The 17577-nt window shown below is 30.6% G+C and overlaps 1 protein-coding gene across 1 annotated transcript; it reads right to left on the reverse strand.

Moving 5' to 3' along the window:
* Positions 1 to 2439: 2439 nt before the first annotated feature.
* Positions 2440 to 16905, reverse strand: LOC100165566 (dynein heavy chain 6, axonemal). Its single transcript, XM_029485220.1, has 26 exons — positions 16266 to 16905; positions 16076 to 16198; positions 15572 to 16012; positions 15086 to 15510; positions 14881 to 15019; positions 14252 to 14816; positions 13959 to 14191; positions 13444 to 13879; positions 12701 to 13373; positions 12193 to 12639; positions 11944 to 12116; positions 10981 to 11875; positions 10667 to 10912; positions 8547 to 8784; positions 7989 to 8477; positions 7745 to 7917; positions 7496 to 7676; positions 6344 to 6523; positions 5507 to 6280; positions 5185 to 5425; positions 4830 to 5132; positions 4597 to 4748; positions 4133 to 4483; positions 3959 to 4051; positions 3572 to 3890; positions 2440 to 3481 (listed from the first exon to the last, which is right to left on the reverse strand). Exons 1-26 carry the CDS (start codon positions 16902 to 16904, stop codon positions 3252 to 3254), a joined length of 9159 nt encoding a protein of 3052 aa, XP_029341080.1. The 5' UTR covers position 16905; the 3' UTR covers positions 2440 to 3251.
* Positions 16906 to 17577: the final 672 nt, after the last annotated feature.

Below are 17577 nucleotides of genomic sequence, written 5' to 3' on the forward strand. Positions count from 1 at the left end.
AAATCGAATAAAAATCAAATGTTGTGAAAATTTGAATTTCAAACGCTCATAAAAATTTAATTTGACTTTCTTATAAATATTTTTTTTTTTAATAAAGGTAGATAATCTTATAAGGAATCTTGTATTACATTTTAAAATCTTAGATTTAAAAAGAAAAATTTTTATGAATTCTCAATTCAAGATTTTTCCATATTTTGTAAATTTTTGAACTTTAAATGCTAACAAAAAGTAACTGTGACTAAGAATTTTTAATATTTTTCAAATGTCATTGTAAAAATATAGTAAGAGCCTTGTATTAAATGTTCAAGTATTTTTACTCAACAAATAAAGTTTTATTGACATTCATAGAAAAAAAAAACTAACAAAATTGGAAACTGAAAATGTCCCTAAATAGTTCAAAATAAATCAAAATATTTTGAAAATGTTATCATGTATAGAAAATGAAAATATAAACAACCAGTGAAAATTTCATGTATCTACGGTCATTTGTTTTAAAAGCAAAGTAGATTTTGCGTAAAAATTCCCGTTTTTTCTTAATTTTTCTTTTGTTTTTCACGGCGCTTTTGAAAACTACTGGAAAAATTTTAACCCCTTAAAGTACCAACTAGATTCACTTTCCTATCAGAAAAAATACTGTTGAAGAAAATCCAAGCACTTTTACTGTCTTAAAAGGTAATGACAGACACAAAAAAAAAAAAAAAAACACACATCATTGTAAAATTAATACATTCATCGTTCCACTCATGATCTAAAATGATTATTTAATTTTTGGACGAAATAAGATATTTAAACGAAGAAGAACGATTTTAGTTTTGTGTTATATTTTAAAATATTATTTGAGGGTACTTGAAACTTCTTAAGTATATTATTATATACCTACAAATAAATGTATGAACCCATTAATGAACAAATAACAAATAAAAATGATACAATAATATAATATAATAATGCACTATATAATACAATACAATAAAATATAATATAATACAATATAATAATAATAAACAATATTAACTTAATCAGCTACCATATTAATAATAACAATAAAAATATAATATGAAATATCCTAGGTTTCACAAACCATTTCCGATCAGAATCGTTTTTCGTATACAATGACATTATATCATTGAATTCAAATTTAACACCATCCATTACAGTGACTCACTTATTGTAACCTACTGTATAGCAGAGCAACACCCACTTTCCCACCTTTTAAAAAATATTATTAACCTTACAAGGGCATAGTCAATTTGAAAATCTTGGTTATCTTATGTAAAAATTGGTTAAATTTAAACATAAGTAGCTTAAATATTTGAACGTAATATTTTGTTAAAATAATTGAAATATAATTTCGAAATTTTCGTGAATTTGAATGTTTATTATCAGTGAAACTAAATTTTTTTGTAATATTAGGTACTTACTAATTATAATTATTGCTTATTAGGTACATATTAGCATTGAGTAATGAGTATAGTATACTCAATGATATTAGGTACCTATCTATTAGGATAGGTGTAAAGTTAAGTGTAAGTTTTTCATACAAATTGAGAACATTTTTGAATTTTTAATTGCATTCATTATTTACCTATTTTAAATTTACAATAATCCTCACCCTAAACTTAACATAATCAACATCACTATCACAGTTTTTTTTCAAATCAACAGGCCATTATGTAGAGTTATTCATTTTTTAATTAATGGTCAACTGAAAAATTAATGAAACAAAATATTTAAAGGGATGGATGGGGTATTGTGACCCCACCAAATAGGTTCGCCTCTGGCCATCCCAGTAAGTGCAATATATTATATATTATTTCAATATAGTTATTAGTTACGTTAAATTGTACATGGTATAATTAAGTGCCTTGACTGATTTTGGTTTTGTGGTTTTGCAAATATATCCATTCGCCGATATATTCGTTCGCCGATACGTCCATTCACCGATATAACCGTTCGCCGAAAAAGATTCGCCGAAATGGATTTCACCGAATTGACCGGTTACCGCAGTACTCACTTGCCCACCATTTTTATTGTATAATATTATTTTGTTTTTCAATTAACAATTGTGACTTATGTTTGTTAAACAGAGTATGGACTATGAGTACTAAATTATCAATAATTATTGATTGTTTCATGTTTGTGATTGTCTCAGACCTCAGTGTTATGAACTTATGACCACAACTGTGACGCTGATCAGTACAAAAAAGAATAATAATTTTATTTTTCGTAAATTTGATAATAATTTATTTAACTAGTTAATAGGTCAAAGATCCGCAATAATACCCTTCGAGACAAATACTATAATATTATTTATACAGATATTAACACCATACGGTTGCTTATCATAAAATTAACAATCGTTATATTCCCATTAGTATTTTAATAATCATAATACAATATTTAAATAATGTCTTGCATTCGACCCTTTACAGTGTTGTTGAAATTAAGTGGTTTGGCGGCGATTATTTTAGCCAAAGCATAGTATTTATAACATAATATTTTTATAATTAATTTGAATTCATTATTATGTCTACTTGAGATCGATCAGTCCACTTTTCCCAATTTCAACCCTTATTGCAATTCCTATAAATATAGTTTAAATATTCTAAAATATAGGAATTTTAAAGCGTCGATTATTTGGAATCAGAAATCTTAAAATGGGGACTGATTGATCTCAAGTAGACATGATAACGAATTCAGATCAGTTCGGATGGAAAAAAATCACATACAAATGAGCATAAATTATTTACCATTCACGTACGCAACGCCAAGTAATTGAGTTGTATATGCGTGTGCGGAAGTGTTCCGCTATTTACACACGGTCACACACACACTAATAATCATTTACTACGAATACGAACACATTTTACAAGACCCACATGCATGCAATTTGAAAATGGATTATTTTGAACACTTTTAAAACTGTCCGCCACCAATCCTCTTAATTTTTACGTAATTACGTACTCTTTCTTTCTCAAACTTTTTCAAGAAAAACCAACCAAGTACATATACCTATTTCAAATGATATAAATAAGTTTCGAAATTTAGTTTAACTTTGGCCCTCCTCTGAAATTTACATAATAAGAGCCCTTGCGAGAATATCGGTAACGAATGGATTATATATTATAATAATACATTATAAATAATTTATAGTAAGAGAATAAAACAAAATGATTATATATATATAATTTGTTGCGCGTTTAAAGTAAACAAACGCAATATAAATACACAATAATATACTATTACACCAATCAATTTGTTAATTGTGTGATAAGAGCGGTGCCTTTGAGGGTCCAATAGCTCTGCGGAAATTCGGTCGGCAACAATACGGCAATTACAAAATTAGTACTATGTCCAGTGGTCGAAAGAACCCCAGCTCTGGCTGAAGTTTTATACAGAGGGCAATCGTACCTCAAAGTTTGTTCGTCCAAATTGACAGTGGGTACTAGCCGTATAGCGGGCAGTGGAGGATAAAGGTCACCTTGAATCATCAGAAATAATACATGAATATTGTAGAATTTTGTAGCTCCGATAAGATTTTTAATTTTTGATTATTGAATTGAAATATTACCGGGAGTGGGATCGACCAAAAGGCCGGTGGTCAAGTCGATGCGGCCGGCGTCCAGATACAGACCGTGCACATAAACGCCGTCTTCCAGTTTTTTTAAGCCTTTGTAAGCGTTGTTATCTTCTTTCGCCGTGGCCGCGTGCACAGCGGCGATTTCTTCTTGTACCAGAATGGTTTGGGTAAGCTCAAAATCAACTTTCAAACTGTCAATGGGTATGGCATATTTTCTAGCATGCCTCTGTAGACATCCAGTCATGAAACCTTGTGGAAAATACAAACCTGATATCCAGTACGAAGGAGGACTACCAAACTTCATCCAGATCTAAGATATTTTAGAATTTTCAAGATTACATTACTTCCATATAACGGTTATTTTCAGATATCACTTACATTGATAAAATCTAGCCTAAGTGCCAAGTCTTTGACCCAACTACCCAAAGCCTTCAATGAGGGGTATGCTTTGTCCAGCCACATTTTCGGTACCTGTGACATTTTAAAAATGTATTATATGTTTATGAGACATTGGATGAAACTATTGAAAAATATATAGGTTCAATATTCTACCATGTTGTTCATGAACGATAAGTAAACTCCTTCCAATTCTGCAGACATTACCACGAGCCCCTTGATCGCCTTACTTAAGTCATTTAACGAATTATGAATGATAGTAAGTAATTTATTAAATCGTTCGATCTCCTGTGACAGTACTGTAGATAATGAAGGCAATCTTCCTTTATCATCCGTATTCATTATTGTGGAATGAGCTTCACTCAAGTCTATGGCATTCATAAGTCTTTCAGAAATATCAATGGCCATTTCCATAACGATTTCATCGTCTGATTTACCAGCAGTGCCTGTTAGTGATTTCGGATATGCTTCAATGATTGTCAATAATGTCTCTTGTGTTTCTTTAGTCTGATAAATGGAATTATTACATATTTATATCATTCAAATATTTATAATATACGTATTATATAACAATATATTAAAATAAAATTGAATGTTTTATTTTAGAATCAAATTTATACTTGATACGCGATGTTCGCATTTTCGTGCATTCCGAATATTTCCGGTTCTTCAATTATCGGTAGTTTATCAATAAATAGCTGATATTCATCAACAGTGGTGCATTTCACTTCTTCTGGACAATAGTAAGTACCAGACTTGGAGTATTTATAGCCTGCAAAATATGATGTAGTCGTATATAAAACTATACAAGTATAGACCTTAGTATATAACATTGATTTGTTATTTTTATTACCCGGTTCGAGAGTGTGAGGACCAAAGAAATTCAAAAGTACCGTTTTCAATGTTATTTGATCCCAAGAATCGGTAACTCTGCCTCCATAATTTATCTCACCAGTAACATACTGTAAAGCGTCCCAAGGTATTTCTTTTGCATTTAAGCAATACATATGCAACAATAGCTTAGCGCATTCACGGTCACTGTCAGTAAACGAGTATGCTATGTTCCACCCAAGTGACCCAAATTTCTTTCTTTCCAATATGATAGCGTGGAAAAAACACAGCCCAAATACCATTTTCCGCCAATCAGAGCCGAATTCTATCGTGAATAAATTAGATATTTCATTTAAAGTAAAAACGTCGACATTTACCATTGTTTTCGAAGAATTTGCGATTTATGTCTGTAAATGATCTTTTCATATTTGCCCTTAAGCCTTTGGGTGGTTCGTTTGTGACTTTTAATGAATTTTGTAGGACGAACGTAGGAAAACTTTTTGATGGCATTGAACTTAAAAACAGCCTAAATTCAGGTTTAATATTTGTTGGATTTTCGATTAGATTTTGAACTAAATTTTCCATTTGAAGCATCCATGATGAAGCTAAATGGCAGTTCTGAAAATAAAATTTAAAACACAAAGTAGGTACTTATTTGTTAAATTACTATTATTAAATTATGTATTATACGATTATTACTTGCAAAAATATCCAGTATCCTTCTTTTTGGCCATATTTTATAAGTTTTTCTGCAACGGGTCCTTGACCCTGACCCAAAGATATTGCATGTAACTTATCTATCATTCCGAATTCCGTTGCAAATTTTTGAAACGCTACGAATGGATCTGAACCAGGACTAAGAATAAAAATCAATGGTATGGTTGAAGACGTGTCATTGTATAATACATGAAGCGAAACTCCTGGACTTTCGATAAACGTTTTTCCGAGTTCAGTGCTAATGTAATTAGTAATTGCGAAAATCAATTTTTCTTCTTTGAATGCTTTAATAATCATAAGTTTTTCAAATGAATTTAATTTTGTATTCCAGTTTATTGCCAGGTTATTGTTTTCGTGATCTAAATGAATATCTTGAATAAATTCGCCTAGTGAGATTTGTATTGGCCCAGTGCAGTTTTCAGGAAGATGTTTAAATGTAGCAAATGTTTCAGACATATAGTTTAAAGTTTTCCAAATGTCTTCTGTCAATCCAAACACCGCTGGCTTAATAGTCATTTTTCTTTTTACTTTTCCTATGGGCCCACGCAATAAAAAGTTCCATTGGTCATTTGTGATTTTTCCCGATTGCAAATTTATGCTGACACTGATCAAGAAACTGAATATTGATTTATGGCGTTCAAACAGGCCTCTAGAAACATTTGTATAAATGGCCCGTGTAATATCTTCGATCATGGCGGGCATTTTAACATCCATTCTCATTTTCTTGTCAGTGTTCTTTATCACATTGCAAAATATCTAAAATGAAATAATAATGTTTTCAGATGTACTGCAACATACAATTATTTTATTATAACTTACAGAACTGAAATAATTTAATGAGAATTGATACATAGTGTCAATTTCAGAAAGCTGAGCTACAACAAAATAAAGGCATGATCCTCGTTTAGCTACCACTCGATAACGCTCACGTGCGATACCGATGTACTGTTCCGTTTCTTCTGCGTCTATTAAACGCCCGGCGATGATAATAGACGTATCCTAAACATTAAATTAAAAAAGTAAAAAGCGGGTAAGTGGGTGTCGTTTTTCTGAACAGCAATTTACAAGTGGGTGACTGTAATAGATGGTGTTAAATTTGAATCCAATGATAATATAATATCATTGTATACGAAAAACGATGCTGAGTGGAAACAGTTTGTCAGCCTAGGATATTTTATATTATATTTATTCAGTTATTTTAATATTTTTTATACGGTAGCCTGTTAAGTTGAATTTTTAATATTTGTATAATATAATAATATAACTTAGAAGTTTTAAGTACCCATGGGCAACGAATAATATTTTTAAAATATAGTACAAAAATGATTTTATCATTCTTCTTCGTTTAAATATGAAATTTCGTCCAAATTCGAAACATAAAATAACTATGTTTTTATATTTTTAACATTTTGTTACAACAATTTTTTTTCAGTCACTACGCCAGGCCTGCAATAAAAGCTATCCTAGAGCTTAAAAAAAAATTAAAAAATTGTTAAATTGGAAATGTTAAATTGGAAATGTTAAACCGAGTTAAAATATTTTGAAAATTTTATCAAGTATAGGAATTTATATAATTAACATATGGTGTACATTTCAAGTATCTACAGTTACCTATTTGTTTTTGAATAAAAAAAAAAGAAAATCGCTACATGAGAAATCTCCTGAATATCCAATATTGTAAAAATGTTAACTTGATGACACACATAAAATTTAATTTGACTTCCCGGTAAAAGTTTTTATAAATTTCTCACTCAAAATAATTTGCACATGTTCGTGATTTTATGTATTTTGTCAAAATTCGAACTTTAAATGCTTAAAAAAAAAAATTAACGATGCATTTTGACTGTCCTAAAAGGTAATTTCAGGCACAAATAAAAAAAAAACACATCATCATTGTAAAACCAATCATTTATCGTTCCGCTCAAAATTTAAAATGTTTAGCATAATATGTAAATATGTATTTAGTCCTACCTTGCTGTTATTAAGTGTTTCGATGAGTTCTTCATCGTCCAGTATATTTCCTTTTGACATATTGAGCATTCTCAACGTCTTGTCTTCCATTTCTTTCAATAAATTATTGTCGTCGTTTATACTCACAATTGTTTCAGTCCGCTTTGCTTCTAAATCGGGCATTTCTAATCGCACAACGTCTCTAGAAAAACAAATATTATAAATAATTTAAAGATATCAATTAGTATAAAGATTTATAGTACTATTTACACTAATAACTGATCTTCTAAGCCTGAAGGTGTAACAGTAAAATTTACTAGTGTAACTTGTATACATATGTCTGGTAAATAATGTGGATTAGACATTTTGGTTGTCATGTAGAATCTGAACTGATCGTCATATTCAATGTCTGTATTACCAATACGCATTAACAGCCGCCCACCCTAATGATAACAATTGATAATAATTTGTCATTTTGACAAATGTTGTATGTTTCTCAAATTAAGTTAGGTACTCGTGTAAATGTTATGTTCTCCAATATGGGTCTCAATGTGGGATCAATGTGTTCTTCGAGACCTTCGATCAAAACCGTGTACCCCAGTCTTACCGCATCAACGATTATGTTCATGACGTCTGAATCCGTACCTTTGCATGTTTTCAGTGAATTGTCTGATTCCAAGGCCTTGATCCATTTGTTTGCCTGTTCTTGGGGATCTATCATCAGTGGCCATCGGCTTGCTCTGGTCACGATTATCGCACTGTCTGTTGAAACCAAATCTCTAGGGAGGCCACACATATTCCACGAACGTAACTCAAACGAATCGATTAGTACAGAACTCAATGAGTAATTTGCCGAGTGTTTTATTTCATATTGTGTCAATTGTTGTAGCCACAAATGAGTTATATCTTTACGATATTCGTCTGTGAAAGGCCCCAAATAGTTAACACTCCCGGCTGCTATTATAGTGTCACCAGTCACTGTCAATAAACGCTGAGAAAGCATCTAAATAGTTAATGTTAAATTTGAGTTAAAATGCATTAGGTAACGTAAAGAATGTAACAAAATAGGAACTTGTATATTATTTTCCCATCTTAGCTGTTCGTCACTCAAAGCTTCAACAAGTAAATCGGATCTATTTAATCGCGATTGTGTTTTACTTATGTTTAGTTCAAGTTTGTTTTTTTCCGAAACACTTTCGTTGTAAGTATCTTCAAGTTTTTTTAAACGTGCTTGGACGTCAGCTAACATTTGTTGCTTTGCTCGTAGCTCTCTTAATACAATATTAAGTTCACCTTCAGCTTCTTGTTGTCTAAAAGTATAAATATAATATAATATAGCAAATAAATTGTATCGACGTTTTTAGAATACGAACTAAAAAATAATTGAAAATTGAAAATGTCTTAATTGCTCAAAAAAGTCAAAATATTTTGATTTAAAAATATATATATATGTATTTAATATTTTTAAATGTATTGAGTACCTATAAAAAATTGTAAAAGAAACATATTTTATTAAAATTTCTAGTAGTATTCACAGTTTTTTCTTTTTGTTTTTAAAACAAAATATAAAAATTGATGAAGGAGAAAAAGTTAATTTAAGTACAGGAAATATCCAATGTCAAAAAAATTAGGTGTTCAAACGCTTATAAATATGTATTTCCGGTATACCTATTTTTTTTTGTTATAGGTAGAAAAACTTGTGAGGAATCTTGTATTATTTTATATATTTATATTATTGGCAATTATCCGCGATTTCGATGAATTTCGTAAGAAAAGCTCAATAAGCGTTATAATATTTAGAAAATGATATTATAAATATTTTGTGAACATAACAAATTTCTGTGTTTATTCGGGTTTGAGTTACACCAATAAAAAAATAATGATTTAGTCAAAAACTGGTTTTGTGTATATTTTCTAGTTTTCCTTTAATTTTTTTTTTTAATTCAGAAAAATGTTGGACCCTTTTATCATTTTTACTGCTCCAAAAAAATGACGGACACACAAAATAAAAAAATATTCATAGCTCCACACAGGATCTAAAACTGTTAACTGTCATCTGATATAATATGTCAAATCAATAAATTATAATAAATATTTCACTATATTTATGTTTTCATAATTTGATTAATAGTTTTTTTAGAAATTATTTCAAATGATTTTTTAACTGTACTATCAGTACTATGAACTTTTAAGTTTTAAAGAATTACTTTTGTTACTTATTGAAAATAAAAAAAAAATTTTTGATTGATTCTGCAGTAATAAAAAAAACAATTAGAATAAAATATTAGAAAGCTCAAAGTTAAAATTAAAATTTATTTTAATATTAAATAAATGTTATTTTAATATAATATGATTAAATATTGTAGAGATCGTAATTATTTGACCAAATAATAACATAAATGATTATACAGTCAACTCGCGATATAACGAATTTCAAGGGACCGAGAAAAAAATTCGTTATATCGAAAGTTCGTTACATCGAAATTATATTATACCGCGATATTTTCAAGGGACCGGTAGTTTTATTCGTTATATCAAGATTTTCGTTATATCGATATTCGTTATATCGCGAGTTGACTGTAATTCAAATGTAAAACATTCAATAACCACTTCTTCAAATATTTTGTATTCATTGTTGTTGTTATTAATTGAGGAGGTCATAATCCAGCCCGTGCGTTTTTAACGAAATATTAAATTGTAAACAAAACAATAGGAGGTAAAATATTTATTTCAACTGAGAAATTATAATAAATACATTTTGTTTGTATGTTTTTTGTAACTATAATACTGTATTATGTCTGTATATAGGTATTTTAAATTTTGGTAATGTAATTTAAACAATAAAATCTAAAATTAGCATTGTAGGTAGTCATAGGTGCAATTTGGACAACTGATTTGGGAGGGCTAAATTTATAAAATCAATACAGATCCGCATAATTTTTTTATTAGGTGTATATAAGAATGAATATATTTAAAAATTTTGGGAAGCTTAAATAAAAGTAAGGGGGCCAAGCCCCGCTTGACCCTCCTCCAAATTGCGCCTATGTAAGTAGTTATATGTATATTGCAATAAGTAATATATATAGTTCATTTAATATGTTGTGACTACTATTTCTCTGACAATCTACTGTTTGGACACTTGGAATAAGTTAGTTAATTTAATAAATATAATTAAACAATAATATTACTCACTTCTTTCTTTTCGGTTCAACTATTCGAAATATTAAAGAATAACTGTATACGGCTCGAACCCACATACACATTGATTTTGCCACTCCGGATTGATAAGCTACTTTTTTTGGAACAAATTCCGGATTGTCTATGTAAGGCTTAAGTTGATTAATCATTTTGTCTGATATGTTATCTGTATCATATTCTTGTAGAGTTTTTAGGAAATTGCTGTCTCCTAATACTAATTTAGCTGAAGCCCAATCAGTTCTAATCAAAAATACCCAATTATAACAAGTATATAAGTCTTACCTATCAAATAATTATTAATCAATTACTTTTTTTCCAACAATAGACATACAGCTTCCATAACAGTATGAACAAGTTTAGGAGGCTTATTAAACACTCTTAGTTCATTTATATCTTTTTTGTTTAGGGCCTCTAAAGCTGCTTTAGCTGCTATCATTGCTGGCATAGCTAAGGCTAAATCTTTCTGTGCATCTTCAGCAATTGCTTGTGCAGCATCAGCTTTAATTTTTGCTGCTGCTTCTTCTACAAGCACTACTTCTCGCACTGTATCTACGCCTGCTTTTTCAATTGTTAGATTTTCCATTAGTTTCAATGAAGCTTCGTTTTTCTCAAATAGTATTGGTTCCATTGCTTTTAATCTATTTTTCATATCTCCTACCATATTGAAAGTTTCATACAATTTTCCCAACCCTTTTGAAATACGGTCAGATTCACTTTTGATCTTATTGGTTTGAAATTCATGCATTTTTAAGTACAGTTTTAAAAATTCCAAGTAACTTTTCGGTGTTACATAGTAGTATCTTCTCATTTGTTCGTAAAACTTTTTTGTCGCTTCGCTAACTGATTCATGCATACTGTTACAAATGTTTGTTAGATTATTAATCAAGTTTAAATTTCCTGTTTGCGAAAACATCCCTAAGCTGTTATATGCTACAGATAAAAGAGCTTCTTTTGGCCAGTCATCAAACCAATCTATCGTTGAGTTGTTTACTAATGAAGGAAACAAACGGCATCTTCGTCTAAACGCATCACCAATTGGGCTCATAGATATTACGAGATGAAGTTTAGAGCGTACTCTTTGTATAAAGTATCTGAATATTGCGTCACGGTTTTCACTACTGATTCCTGATTCTGTAGCTGCTGATCGACAGGCAATAATTACCTTCTCCAGGTCATCATGTTTAAACAGATTTGGTACTTCCCCTGGAATAAATTATAAAATGTGTATTGTTAACTCATATCCAATTTAATATTGATTTTTAATTTTTTACCTGAGTTTAAAATATTGTTTATATCTTCCAAAAATACTTCTTGTACGATTTGATTGTCTGTGAATAAGAACGTTGTGTCTTCGAATTTTGCACCAGCTTTATAATAAACATTAACTAAATCTTCGTGGAAAGCACTATGGTCATACGATTTTGTTAGCTCTATCTGAAAACATCTAAACATGGAACAATATTTTAAAATTTAATATTTATATTCATATGTTTTTTGTATTTTTATTGTTTAATACGTACTTGTAATTATTAATATGTGATGCCAATTTAGTCAGTGATTGTTTGCCCATACCACTAACTCCAACAAGTAAAGCATTTCCTCTTTCAGATCTCAATATCCTTGCTATACGAGTTATGTGCTCGATGGCATCCATAAAAAATATGATATTCATATCTTTATTATATACCATATTAAAATCCATTAAATTTTCAGTCAAAACTTTTTTTAATTTAACAATATCGGTTATTTCTTCATAAATTCGATTCTCATTGGAACTTGAGTTCATGAAATCACCAAATACTAACATAGGAGGCCGTGTTAGATTTATGTCAGATTTTGAAAATTCTAACACTTTTGTTTCGAAATAACGATTACACACGTTTTGTAAAAGATTGTGAAAATATGATCTATCTTCTTGACAAACTAAACGATCATGGTACACACGCAATGTTTCATGATACCATAGTCTGTAAGAAAAATAATTAATTTATATTATATGACGATATATAAGTTATGACTACAAGATACCTGAATAAATGTTTTCGATCTGGTATTGTGACGAAATCTGCTTGCAATACTCCTTGTATGGTCTTTGATAAGTCTCTGAGATTAAATACATAATGCGACTTTGCTGGAGTAGGTAATAGATCTTCCGAAATACGTAAATATACATCAATACTAGCTTCTACTATTTCTGGACACGAATTAGCTATTACTGGTGGGAATTCTTCAAAAAAACCGTCCAAAATGGATGAAAATATAGTTCTCATAGCATTTTCGCTTGTAGTTGGTATGAACATCATAGAAAAATGTCTTGTGAATCTCGGAGTCAATGGATTTCTACCTCCACCCGGAGGTGCACAAATAGTACATAATATTACATTTTCTATATATTTCCAATCCAACTTATCTCGGTCATACATGCCCCCACAATCCAAAAGTTGTCTTAGTAATTCAATAGGTGGTTGAGCTCCATAGACTTCAGGTTTCGGCATGTTGACGTCATCGATAAAAATCGCTAAACGTTTATTTCCTGGTGCACCAAAACGATTCCGTTTTTTCTTCACCAATTTTGATTCTAATATTTCTTGAGTTCTATTACTACTAGTTTGTGCAGAAAAATTAATTATTCCGGTTATCCAATCACCCGCGGTTGCCAAATTTTGCATAACTAAATTTGCAACTGAAGTTTTTCCCACCCCTACAATAATTATACAATTATAATATTAATAACAAGATCTATAATTTAGTCAAATTTAATGTTTGTTTACCTGTTGTTCCAGTTATCATTACTGGTTGGTTCATTTGCACTAGTCTTTGCATTACATATGCATATCGAATGCTATCTACTGTAGGAACTAGTAACTCAAAATAAGGTGTATCTGCACTATATACAAATTTTGGAACAATTGAATCCCATTTTTCAAATGATTTAGTTACCGTGTTTAGGTACACATCAAATAATTTAATTCCAGGTGAAATTGAAAATTCTGAGTGGTTTTCAAATTGATTAAAAACTAAACTTTCAAATTTATTTTGAGAATAATCGACTAAATTTGATCCCAATGACCACAAATACGAAAATATAAATGATTGGCAAATATAATTTAGAACTTTTGAATTTTCTGTTTCTGCATCAAAACTATCAGGGTCGCTGAATAGAGATTCAATAATAGTACACATCATAGTCACTTTACTAATTTCAACCTAAAATGTATCTGTGTTAGGTTAGGTTAAATTAGGTTTTTTACACTTTCAGCAAAGTTCAATTTCGGTAGAATTATACCTGTATAATTGGAGCCAGACAATGCTTTTTAATAAATGAAAAACCTTCGTAGACATAAGTTTCGAATAGTGTTAACAGATATTTTTTTATTTCAGGCCTATTTTGAATTGCGTCATTTTTTAATCTATTTATCCACGAGCGCACGTATGGTAACCATCCTAATTCAGCTGCGTCTATGTAAACCATTCCACATCTACTAACTGTGGCGGGTGACGCTTGTGACAAGTCACCAACTTCAAAAATCATTCTTACCTACCAAATGATATGGTACCATAATTTTACTGAAATATTTTAAAAGAAATAATTTATTATAAGCCCTACCCAAGAGCTCAATTTGATGCGCTCTGAATTAGCTAGACATAAGAGCTTGTTATCATCAAGTACAGTATTAAGGTTCTCGATCCATATTGCATCTACAGGGCCGTCACACACCACCCATTGAAATATTTCTTTTGTTGTTTGAACAGTTTCTCTTACAAACTTTCCGAGTAATCCATCTCTCCATTCCATCGTAAGGAGATTTACTTCACCGTAAAGTTCACTCATAGTTATAGCTTTGGGATTTAGTTGGTACATTTTCACAGGTCTATAATATTGTTCTTCTATTTTATTATTGTAAAGTTCTGTTAATGTTTTACTAAGTATTTTTAAAACACTGGTCTTTCCACCACCGGTCGGACCAACAGTCATGATACCATGCCGTACAATTATGGTCTCTAACAGCTGTATAACTTTTACATAAATACACTCTTCAATTTGAAAGCCATAATTTTCCATCACACTTTTGGCTGTAGATAGGAACATTCCATAATCTTGTTCTGGTAAGACAATTCCAGGAAATAGATCGTTTAATATACCCTGTATATTTAAATTATTTTATAGTTCTAATTAAATTTTACACTTTACGAATAATTCTGTTTACCTGGAATAGTATAGCGTCTTCTTTTAGGAATTTTGGCAAATTACTATCTCTCAGAGCTCTAATTAATACTAAATCTTCGTTGATGAAAGGGTTTTGTCGTTTTAATGAACCTGCCATTACTAAAACGCTTTTTACAGCCCTTTATAATAGAACAGTTGGTGATTATATTTAATACTTGAAAAATATAACTAATTAGATTAGGTACCTCATTCCAAAATCATAGTGATCCTGAATAGAAAGTTGTTCACTACACAATTTATACATTTTTACCATTTTTTGAGACAACATTTTTGATGACTCAAAACCTTCGGAATACAATATAACCTCAGCAATTAATCCATAGTCTGGTACCATCATTGCCATTGGTCTAAATAAAGCTTGTAAGTTATCTGGCAATTCACTTCTTCCGGCATATCCTGGATTCATTGTTATGAATGCTGCACAAGTTTTCACAAGTCTAATCTCTCGACCTTCAAACATGAACTTAGTGGCATTACTCAATTTTGCATTCATAATAGTGATCAATTGTTGCGCGATGACCGATAGCACTTCAATTTCTATACGGTTGAATTCGTCAAAACAACACCACGCTCCTGATTGAGCCAAGCCAGCGAAGAATTTACCCATCATCTGCAAAAAGATTCGTTAATTTTTTTCCTGCATAACTATGTATAGACATTGTGTTTTTTACCTTATAATCTAAACCATCAGAACAGTTAAACACTACGCATTGTGTAGCTAATGCTTTTGCAAGGTCCTTGGTTGTCTCGGTTTTTCCAGTGCCCGCAGGTCCAGCTGGTGCTCCACCTAAATTTAACTGAAGTGCACCCATCAAGCACAAGTAACATTTATCAGTTAACGGTGTGATCACTAATCTAGGAGATGCACCAAGGTATTCAAATGCATATAGCCAACGAGCATTGGCCATGCACGCAACACAACCATCCACAGTATCCCAATAATAACGAAGCTGTTTTAGCCATTCAAAATTTAAATCACTGTTGATTTTACGGACTACCATAGTTGATATTATATCCCTCGCGTGAACATCTATCGTAATCAATGCGCAAATTACGGAACGTTGAAGTGTAGTTAAACGTCCTCGAACCATAGCCGCTAAATTATTTAAGTCCTAAAATAATAAACACCCAATATTTATTAGTACTAGAAAATTATATCAATTTGACTTATTGACAGAGATACTTAATTTAAAACATTTTTGTTCAAATTCAACCAATTTTTCTTGTATATTAGAGTTAATCTTAAAGATTTTGTGGACGTCACGACACCACTTCATCTGAGATACTGCAATTATTAGCTGAAGAAAAATGTTTTAATTCAATTTTCAGTAGGTACATAATATGTTAAATTGTTTAAATTGAAACCTGAGCAGCGTGTCCTAAAACCCATGTTTCTCTAGGATTTTTGTCATAATCTCCCATGGCTATGAACATGAGTGTCCGCAATGTATTTACCATCTCTTTTTCTACCCTTGTTAGCCAAAATTCAACGTTTCCAGTTGCTTTAACCAGTAATGCAAACTTGACGATTTCTCTTTCAGGTGATATCATGGAAATAATGTTGGTAGGTGAACTATCTTCTTCATCTGGGTTTAATGGATTTCCTTCCTTATCGTCGTTTTTAAACTGTATTCTCCAAATGGCGTCGAAACATTTGTTCATATGTGGCTGTACAGCTCTAGTATTTCGTGCTTGAGCAATTATTTCTATGAGCTCATCATTTGACAGGAAATAAAACCGTGGAAATATAACTCTCTTTGATTCTAAATATGCTTCTAAATATAACATGATTTGTTCTAATTGTTCATTATTTTTTTTGAGAGATTTCAGGAGATCAGTATCGGTACAGGTGCTTATAGCCAAAGGATTCTTTTCAGCTCTCAGCATTATTGCCTTCCATGAACTATTTACTTGACTAAACAATGAAGCTTCATTTGGAAGTTGTCTTTGTATGTCAGGAGCGGAAAATATTGATTCCAAATAAATCCAATTATTCTGGCACATTTGCCATTCCGTCTATAGAGAAGATTTTCAAACAATTATCAGTCTTAAACATATTTATTGAAAATACAATTCATAAATTATAGAATATAATTACTAAATTACTTACTAGAACGTCATTCATAATGTCCATAGATTTAATCCATTCTTCAACTCTTGATCTTATCATTACTACATGTTTGGATGAAATAAGAGTATTCAAATTTATATTTGCTTCTTCTAATGTTAACTGAACTTCCTCCAACGAACCAAGTATAAAAATATCATTTGTATTTTTATATGGAAGTATAATTAAATCTACTATTTTCCAAGAATCTTCAATTTTCTTCAATATTGCTTCTAAAGTTGCTTCAGAACTTGCCTGTCCAGAAACTTCCATTATCTCAGCACCATGACTGAAAACGTCTAATTCTTCAAGTATTTTAAGAGTAAGCGTTTGGTTAATTGGAAATTTTGTCCCAAGGATCTGCTCAACTTTTACCCAATGATGATTCTTAAGATTCGGATTTCTTAACATTGCTATAATGGACATTTTTTTCTTAAAAGAATGTACTTTTTCATCAATAAGATTTATGAGTTCACATTCGGGAATATTTTTTGTAAATTGCACTACATATTTTAAATTTAGTGCTAAGAACGTATTGATTTGTTCTACATCTAAATTGTGAAAATTGTC

The sequence above is a fragment of the Acyrthosiphon pisum genome, chromosome X (assembly GCF_005508785.2).
Source record: "Acyrthosiphon pisum isolate AL4f chromosome X, pea_aphid_22Mar2018_4r6ur, whole genome shotgun sequence".
NCBI classification, from domain to species: Eukaryota; Metazoa; Arthropoda; class Insecta; order Hemiptera; family Aphididae; genus Acyrthosiphon; species Acyrthosiphon pisum.